The sequence below is a fragment of the Trachinotus anak genome, unplaced genomic scaffold (assembly GCF_046630095.1).
Source record: "Trachinotus anak isolate AG129_WGS33_773 ecotype Australia unplaced genomic scaffold, CSIRO_AGI_Tana_v1 ptg000001l, whole genome shotgun sequence".
Classification (NCBI taxonomy): domain Eukaryota; kingdom Metazoa; phylum Chordata; class Actinopteri; order Carangiformes; family Carangidae; genus Trachinotus; species Trachinotus anak.
The window spans coordinates 2090859-2100401 of record NW_027273852.1 but is presented as its reverse complement, the minus strand read 5'-3'; the positions used below and the strand labels follow the sequence as shown (position 1 = coordinate 2100401).

Genomic DNA, 9543 nt, shown 5'->3' with positions numbered 1-9543 from the left:
GTTCCACCACCAACAGGGATTCACTACTGTTTATTTGGACACTAGCTCAGACCTTTGCCCTGTCCAAATGGGTGGCTAATCCCTGCTCAAAGCTACTGTGGGGCCCTTGCTGCCCTTCCTCTGATGCCGCCTCCCTCTGGATTTAAAGGGGAACTCCACCAATTTTCACACATCACAGTGTGTTTACAGACATCAGGGAGCAGATGTTGTACAAAGCTTTTTGTGGCTCCAGAGGGAGACGCGCAAAGGCCAATAAATTGCCTAAAGTGATGTCATTTGAGTCATCACTTCAAGACTTCAATTTTGAGAATGAAAAAAAAACAAAAAACAAAAAACTGCTCCCACTGCTCACTGGTCATCTCTGCTCAGACAACACCATCGAATCACTAACTGAACTGCTGGTAGTGGTGCATTGTGGGTAATGTAGGCACCAGGTTTTGACCTGAAGGAAGAAAGAGGAAGGAAAAAATATAATAATTCTGATCAAGTTTGATCCTTAAAAACTAAAACTGCCCATCATAAGTTACCAGGGTTACCATGGGAGTGTGATGGTAAATCAGTGCTGCAGGACAGTTAAGAATAAAGAAACCTGACCTGGAGAAGCAAATTATCACTGCATGAAGTTATCGGTGCTGTTGCAGTGTGCTGCTGTTTGCCATTAAGCCTTTTCTTTGCAATGAGAACCAGAAACCAACATTTTTAATATGAAAACCAGCCAGTGCACTTTGTCCAAAACAATACTTTATATTGTAGATGTCAAAGACAACATGTTAGAGCAAAGGTTCCCGAGAAAAATGTACTATTTCTGTAACAATGGTGGAACAAGTCAAAAACATAACTGATAAAAAACAAACAAAACATAACAAAACAAAAAAAAAAAACAGAATATGCATTTTATACATATGTAAACCTAGAACTGTTTGTTTTTGAACCACAGTGGTCATAGTGATAACTGGCTTATTTACTGGAATGGACAACTGTAACAATGACCAGGCAACTGGATGAAGCCCTTTTACAAGTCCAGATGTGACTAAGAACAAACACGTCTTCCCAAAAGTCCACAAAAGTCACATCTAGCCTGGTGTTAAAAAAAAAAAAAAGAAAAAGAAAAAGAAAAAAAGTCCATTCTGTAGTCGCAGTTTACATAGCGTCCCCCTAAAACAATTTGTTTTTCTACATAAATACAATAAAATCTATTGTCTGTGTTACAAGTGCTAGATAGAATTTTTTTTCCCGTTTTTTTTTTTGTAAAATATTCATCTTGAGTCTTTCAGGTTTGAAGATTCCATACGCTACAAGTAAAAGCACAACATGGAAAGCACCCGAAATCCTCCCCACCAGAGACAAAAGCAGTAAAAGAGATACGTTTGGATACAGTGAAAGTACTAACATCCTTCAGTGCTCGATCCCTTGTGCTGATATGTGGCATGAGACAGAGAGACAGACAGGTAGGCAGTGCATGCAGACATATGGATCATGCAGAGAGAGAAGAGGAATGGAGTGGAGCCGGACCAGGCCACGTAAGTAAACAGACAGTTCTTGGACCTGGCTGGACTGAATTGCGAGGGTTAAAACAAAGAGATTTGCCCCCCTTCTAATGAATGGAAATTATAACAAAATGGAATGTGGCTTTTTTTTTTTTTTTTTTTTTTTTTTTTTGGGTTACTGGACATTGTGTTAAGACTAACAGTGGAGACAGACGGCCAGAGTAGCCAGAGTGTGCTAGTTTTGGCTCCTTTTGAGAAACCAAAGCATTCAATGGTAGAAAACCCATGACTGGCACTGATGTGCAAAGGTTCTGGGAATGTTCTGGTCTGGGTTACCGAAAAGCATCTCATCAGCTGTATTTACATGCACGGAGATGTCAGCACATCCAGTAAGAGTAAGGTGATTTTAAGGACAGCCTGGTTATATGCATTTTTAACCACAAATATCCCTGTATGGATGATATATTATTATAATGTGAAGAAACAAACTGCCCCAAAATGACAAAAAATACAAGAGGAGGTGATGTATTTATAAACCAAACAAAATAAAACTAAAGATGTGATTAAATGCCTCAGACCTTTGTTATCTCTTGGGTAAAACCTACTTTATGTCATTAAATTTACTGCACATCCACACATTTTCCTTTGTTCTTGCAGACTTACAAAGTGGAAGATGCTTACAATGACCTTTGACCTCCCTGGCCATCTGCAGAAGCCATGGGAAAGGATACCACGGTGTTGATTTAGAGACACGTGACCTCAAAGGTGCATCTGCAGGAAGAGACGGCGTCTTTACGCCATTATAGGTCAGATGCATTCAGGCAAAATGAGAAAATCTACTAATTTACTCTGATTGAGATGTGAAAATGTAATCGTATATTTTCCTTAAGACACAGATATTTTGGCCCTATCACAGGAGAAGCCAGGAATGGATTTATGGTGTTTTGTGAGAAAGGAAAGACATGAGGGATCAAGCACCTGTGATCTTTTAGATGCAGGACAGTCTTACTAAACACCGGGCCACCCAGAAACCCACAGTCATCACTAGGATTACACAAGTGAGCTTGATTTAAAGGAATGTTCTTTCAAATAAAAATAAGGACATTGGGCCTGATATGAAATAAGTGGTGATCATGTGGGATCATTTTAAAGGTCCATCATAGTGATTTAATGTTCGGGAAGAGCATCTTCATGTTTCAATTCAAATCCACCCTTCCCACTGCTCTTGTTCTTTCAAAGATGTTAGAGGGTGAAGTTGTAAAGCTGTGAAGGAGAGGAACGGATCACCACTTTGGTCATTTCTGAGATGTGTAGAATCCAGATATCAAATTTTAGTCACATGTCTCTGAAGACACTGAAACTTTGGACGTGCCAGCCAAAATTTACATGCATAAACCTAAAATGTGTGGAACAGTATGACAACAGTGTGGGAGGCTGAGCAGAGGGCAAATGCACACCTAGTGTAACAGTGTTATGGTACCAATGGGATGAATAAAGCCAAAAACTAGTCATCAGTGTTAAAAGACAAAAAGACAACCAGTAAAATGCTACTTAACTTGTAACAAACTGTAGCCAAGTACAGCAAATGGTGCCTTCAGGAACACCCTAAAAGGGCCGACTGAATGTAGGACCCATGAAAAGTATACTTTTTCAATACCAACTTCAAAAACAAGATCATAGTATTTCATTATGTATAGATATATATAATATACTCATTTCTTTTTATATATAAATCTACTATGAACAGACAGTAAATACACAATTGTCCATCATTATACAAAGTAGAAACATTTGCATCCCGACCCTCCTCCCACAAAAACCCCCAAACCCAGAAAACATAGTCATGTAAAGTCCACTAAAAGGTGAGTCTGAACCCTCACCTGCTGTGAAGTACGTCAGCTTTACAATGTAACAGAACAACAGAGGAGAGGAACAAAAACAGAACATGTTTAGAAAGTACAAAAAGAAGTCACTGGAGTCCACTGAAGACCAGACAAAAGACACGGATGAAAGGAGCAGGAATCAACAAAAGTCGAGTAGTCATTGACAAACGTGTGTGGCAGGAATACTCAGGGATCAATGTCCTATGTACAGTAAACAACAGTAAACACCACATCACTCTGTTTCTGTTCACTGGAAAACTACATTAAACATGTGATTAGCTTTTCTTTGATGAAACAAAGACAGAAGGTAGTTTCCCAGAGGCCAAACACACGTTGGAAAGATGGTTACAGACAGGAAGTTAAGTTTTGCTCACTGGCCACACAGTGCACAGCGGCTGGTATAGTCACAATCACTCATGTAAAAGTTTTAAAAAGGAAAAGTAAAGTGTTTTACCTGCCAAAACGGATGACCAGATTTTACTACAACTAGGCTGGTGGCTGGTGTTTTGTATAATCTGGCTAGTAGGGTTGGGCACTGAGAGCCAGTTGGTTGCGTAAAGAACCCAAATTCAATAAGCACCGAGTATAATGAAACTAACTAATCTTCTACCCCATTTCTCCTTACATATTAAGACATTTGTAACTGAAGAACTCAGATGTGTAAGGCAGATCTGAAACAGCATCAGTTTTAATATAGAAATCCTTCTGAAACCCAACCCCAGAGGAGGATTTGTCGAGAGGAGAATCTGAGCTGCATGTGCTATGCAACGTTGCAGGGATATTCTTTATGCGTGGTCTGATCCCAACAGCTGTGGTCAAGAAAAAAGATGATTTAAAAAAAAAAACAAAAAAAAAACAACAACTATAAAAATATGTGTATACACTTGAATATTTATAAAGAGCAGCTTGTGCTTCACTGTATATGAACACCTGCCTCGTAGCACCTGACATTTGGGGAGCAGATGTGCTTAACAAGGGGCATAACAAGATGTGGAACCAGCTGTGAGAGCCTGTGGAGCCCTGGAACACCCCTCTGGAAAATCCCAGGTGGAATGGTCCTCGTTACCACGGAGACACAGTTGTCTTAAAGAGAGGGCTGGCCCAACAAATTGGCCCATATGTGATTAATTCCTCTCTATCACTCATTATTCTGCAAAATGTGACTGACATAGATGTAGAATTGTTATTGTTCAGTCTGTGTTACATGCTTGTGATTGTGAGAGGTTTGACTCTACAGAGACGATAGTCCATCATGCTTTGGCTTCACTATTGTCTAACGATAGTACATACAGTATGAACAGCATTCTAGTTTCCAGTACAGTGCATGCTACTTAACTCCTCCCTTGTGGAGAGCTGATGATATATGGTTACACTGAGTAATACTAATCCCAACTTAAACTTCCTTTTAAACTGAACCAACTCCAACTTGTGGCTGGGAACTACCTTCCAAGCTCAGATTGAAAATGGATTGGGGGGGGGGGGGGGGGGGGGAGGAGATGGGGGTACAGGGAGAGACAGAAGGCTGGTTGCAGGGAGATACGGGTAAACATGCCAAGGTCCTCCAGTCTATGTGCCAACAACATGCAGGCATTGGATGTCTTGCCAGGATAGAAATGTTTCAGGGGTTGAGGAGAGGAGAGTTCGTTCCCAAACCTGTTTTTAAGGCAAAGCTCTTTCAGTAGAGTTCAACAGAAAATACATCAGGTTTTTTAAAAAAAAAAAAAGGCACGAGCGCACAGTCTTTTACTGTCGATCATTTTGGAATCAGAACACCTGCTGACATTTCCCATCTGAGAAAATAGCAAGAAATTTGTCCACTTTGAAAAAGCAGGAATGATCCATCCTTAGTGCAGAGTCACAATCACATTAGCTCTGGTGGTTTGTGATGAAAGCGAGACGAAGACGATAAAGCACAGAAGAAGCTGAATAATGAGATAAGCAGACGACTGCAGATCGTCTGTGCATGGTTCTGACTGGCATTCAAAAAGTACATCTGTATAGTGTTTTCAAAGCACTGGCACTCGAGGTTGTCTGCGGGATGATGGCTGAGTCAGTCCTCTCATATCAGAGGTCTTGAAGAGACAATACATCGCATTGATGCTGATCAGTCTGTGCACTGCTGATCAGTGAATGCACCGCTCATCCTCAGTGATTGCCACTTGTGTCAATTCTACTTTGTTCCCTCCCATGAGAAGATGCCATCTTGATATGGCAGGGGTGAGACATAGGAGTGGCATTTAAATGGGAAATTGACCAGATGAGAACGCTGTCAAAGATAAAGTCTGAGTGGTCAAAGGCTAAGAGACGTTTCTTTACATGGGAGCTTCCTCTTCCATTGGCTCCTCTTCAGCCCTGGGGAAAAATAAGACCATAAACAATGTAGTATCAGTCACTTAAAGTACCATGACTGCACATTTTCAAGTACTGTGAATGCTATTATAAAGTGCTGAACTGCAGCCATAGCACCTGGGGAAGATAATAAGAACTATACAAACAGGCCATCAAACCAAAACAATGAGCTTAAAGAGACTAAACTCTGCAGTGTAAGTTGCTGATTTGTTGTTGATTAAATATAAAGCAGTGATTAGTGGAGATTTAAATAGACTAATATGCAATAAGATTCATTAGTCCTCGGGAACAACCAGGCAACATGCTATACCTCTTTCCAATATGCTTGTTGGCAACAGACAACGAGGCCATGGCGGAGACAGTCTCGGCTTCCTCTGCGTCTCGCTGGAGGGCTTCACTCAGTGAGCAACCGAGCGTGGAGGCTGAGCGCCGCAGTGACCGCCAGTATTTACCTACAAAAGACCAGGATACGGTAGAAGTGTAATTAGAACACTGGGCCACTGGCTACTCATTAGTGCGTGCAGACTGAGTGAGAACTGGGATTCATACAAACTAGACTGTTATTTATAATGAGAATACATGTAATAGGAGATGCTGGTGTATGTTGTGTGTACATGTTAATAATCCACTCACCGTGAACTTCAATAACTTTCTCCATAGAGTGGACAGCGTTGGCATTTGGTCTCTGCTGCAGCACCTCATCAGGGATGGGGTCCAGCTGCAACAAAAAGAAAATACTATCAAAAAACACTTCCTGCTTCACATTCTCTACTGAAAGCAAAACTAGTCACAGAATTATATCTTCCCACTTGCTGTGTCTCGTATAATTATTTAAGACACCTGTGCTGCGATGTAGCTGCTGCAGGGCAGACAACTTGGCACTGAAGCTATGCCTGTGGGGAAGCTAAGTGCATTAAGCATCTTGAGCCATTTTTATAGATATGGCTGAATATGAAATTTCATGAATGTGACTGACAGTTGTTCAGAAATCTCACTTGATCTAATGTGGTTCCCTCCTGGGTTAAAGGATCACTTTTGAATGTGGACTACAGCCCAGTGTTGAATCTCTCCAAGAGGTGGGGAACAAGCTCGAGCTGCTGACACAATAGAAAAAGGACCTGCAGGTGCACAACTCCTCCCACTCACCGCCAGCTTTGCTACTCCTTGACACAAACTACAATGCAGGCTTTGTAAAGTGTCCCACTCTAAGAACACATACTGTTGTACACAGATGCATACAAATGGAAAACTGCCTGCTCGCACAAACACATACATGCATACAGGCATACTCATGCACGCACTTAAACACAGACACACACCTCAGGGAGTGCTGCTAAGCCTATGAAACTCTCCAAGCCACAATTCAGAGGAAACAGGGATATTCCCAAATGTGCCTTCCCAACCCGGAATGATTCAATTTCCCCTTTGGCCGACTGCACATACGACACTTTCTCATCCCATTCTGTCAAACAGGCCCTTTCAGCTCTTCATTCCAACACAGACGACACACATCCCTCTTCTGCTCAATCATAACCCCGATGGAATAAAGGACCAACTGAGAAACATAAAGGAGACATAAGAGTAAAAAGAAAAAAAAAAAAAAAAAAGGTTTGGCCTGAGATTTTGGAGCAGAATGCCAGAGAGAGGAGGAAAAAGTCATCGCTGGTCGGTCTCGCTTGGCCAAGGCTGGAAGTTTTCTTTTAATTAAAACAAATAGTGTGTGGGAGGGGTTCACGGGGGCTGAGGGAAGAGGCAGTCTAGGGAGAGGGATACTTTAATCCTGCTGTGGCACGACAGGCTACATCATGCACACAGGAACGAACAGGGGTGCGTGCACACAGGCACAAACGTATACACACAGTTTGTGCATGAATATTTACATTGGGTTATTTGGTATTTGGCCGAGACTCTGATCCAGAGCAACTTACAAAAACGTCCAACAGCAGAGTCGGCTTAATTGCCTCACTGGCTAGAAAGAGAGAGCAGGCGACCTGCAGATTTTGCTCTGTGACTGCACATCCACCCCTCTATAGTTCAATAGTTTATCCAAGTAATAACTCAAAGCCAATCTTATATGCAACAGTTGCAAGCAGGAGGCAAAAGAACAAGCCCTCAACTGCGATTGTATGAACAAAAAGAGGTAGTTTGACCCACAAAGGGAACATTCCTGCTATAACTTGAGTGGGATTTACCACAGCAAGACATGTCAGATAATTTCATGTAATGTAATATTCAAAAACTGATGCGTATATCTATGGCACGTCATATCATATTTTATATAGTATGACACATCATTTTTCTGTGACAGCCCATTTAGGTTCGACTACCTCTCCAATCAGGTTGACTTAGAGAGCATGTGTCTCTAGTCAGACTTGCACTGACGGACAGTCGCTCTGCATCACAAAATGCAAACTCTTTCATTTTAATTTCCATTTCAATGAGACTGCTCTGAGACACAGTGGTGGCGCCAAGGCAGAGGTTTCAAAAGGTCGCAAGATTTAAAAAACAAACTTTCTGTTCCCCTTGTGATTGTGAAGCGTGACCACACCAGTGTAGCCCCCTGATTTTATTAACGCGGGGATATTTTTGGTCTGAGAACAACACTCACACACACCTGGGAGCTGCCCAGGAACGGCAAGCTATAGTGCCCAAGGGAAAGTGGTCTTTTGGACCCCACTGTATGGAGAACTTCAAGGCTATTTCAGTTGTGGTGAGGGGGGGGGGGACAGCAGTACTTATTCATCACTCCCATCTCAAAATTTCCTAGCCAGTCTGGGGACTCAAACCATCAATCTTTCAATCAAATCCCACTTTTCCAACCTTCAGGCTACAGCCGCCAACTTCTCACCATGCCCTTAGCCAGTTCCAGCCCAGCCCCACCCGGCCCATACTAACCCAGCTCCCTGTCAAAGCAGGGTCAGGGGTTCTCTGGGGTTTCGTGGGGTTCACCTCAAGGCAGCGTTGGGCGGGGGCAGACTGTCAGCTTGATTGACAGCTGGGCCTCAAGCTTATAAACTTTAATGGCTCTTGTCAGGGTACCCCAGGGGCCCCCACCTGACAGGTATGGCAAACACACATATGCACACACACAGACATGCACGTGCACTATATACAAGCGCACATTCGTCTGCTACATCTTCCAGCAGCGTTTCTGTTTATTGAGTTTGTGGTCCTGCTTGTGCCTGGACTTCTTCATCTTCATACCATCAGATGTCCTGCGGCTTTGAGAAAGAGGCAATGAAATGTCGTTTGAGGATGGTTTGCTGTCACGGCGTTGACGGATTTCTGAGTAAGTCTATTTGTCTGTGTGACACAGCCGTCCAATGCACAAGGTCCTGGCCAGCAAAGCAGAGACACCATGGAAAGCCATGAGCTGAGAAAGAGGAATGTGCCCCGGTAAAAACATTCCTGAGGGAGGCTGAAACCAAAACAGTGGAAAGAGGAGGAATTCCACTTGTTCAGCAAAAGAAAAGTGCACAAGGCATCCATTGTTTACTGTTGTGTTCATGTGCACATGTTGGCGGTCCCTAAAACCGGTTGATTATGTTATGCTAACTGAACAAGGTAATGACGTGTATTGTGCAAAGCAGGTGACCTTTTCGGAAAAGGGGTGTAGGTTTGCCTTGTAGTTGGGGGTTGGTGGGGAATAGTCAGACCCAAGGGGGGACAGGTGAAGTCAAGCGTCTTACTGTAACTGGAGTGTAAACACGCTGAATAACCTCATTGACAGCTGGTAACAATTAGCATATTAGCCTGTTGTTTATCAAATAATTGCTAACAACCATGGTTCGAGCTGGGCCAACATCTGTTTGTGAACAATCATC

At 42.5% G+C, this 9543-nt stretch overlaps 1 protein-coding gene across 4 annotated transcripts in view; it reads right to left on the bottom strand.

The window, feature by feature from the left end:
* Positions 1-723: 723 nt before the first annotated feature.
* hdac4 (histone deacetylase 4) overlaps positions 724-9543 on the bottom strand; it is a 125773-nt gene continuing 116953 nt past the window's right edge. For all 4 annotated transcript variants that reach the window (XM_071489215.1, XM_071489380.1, XM_071489305.1 and 1 more), the window contains 3 exons: positions 6353-6437; positions 6030-6171; positions 724-5722 (listed from right to left, as the gene is read on the bottom strand). In XM_071489215.1, coding sequence (XP_071345316.1) covers positions 5683-5722; positions 6030-6171; positions 6353-6437 — 267 coding nt within the window. In that variant the 3' untranslated portion in view covers positions 724-5682. The remainder of the gene's footprint in view (positions 5723-6029; positions 6172-6352; positions 6438-9543) is intronic.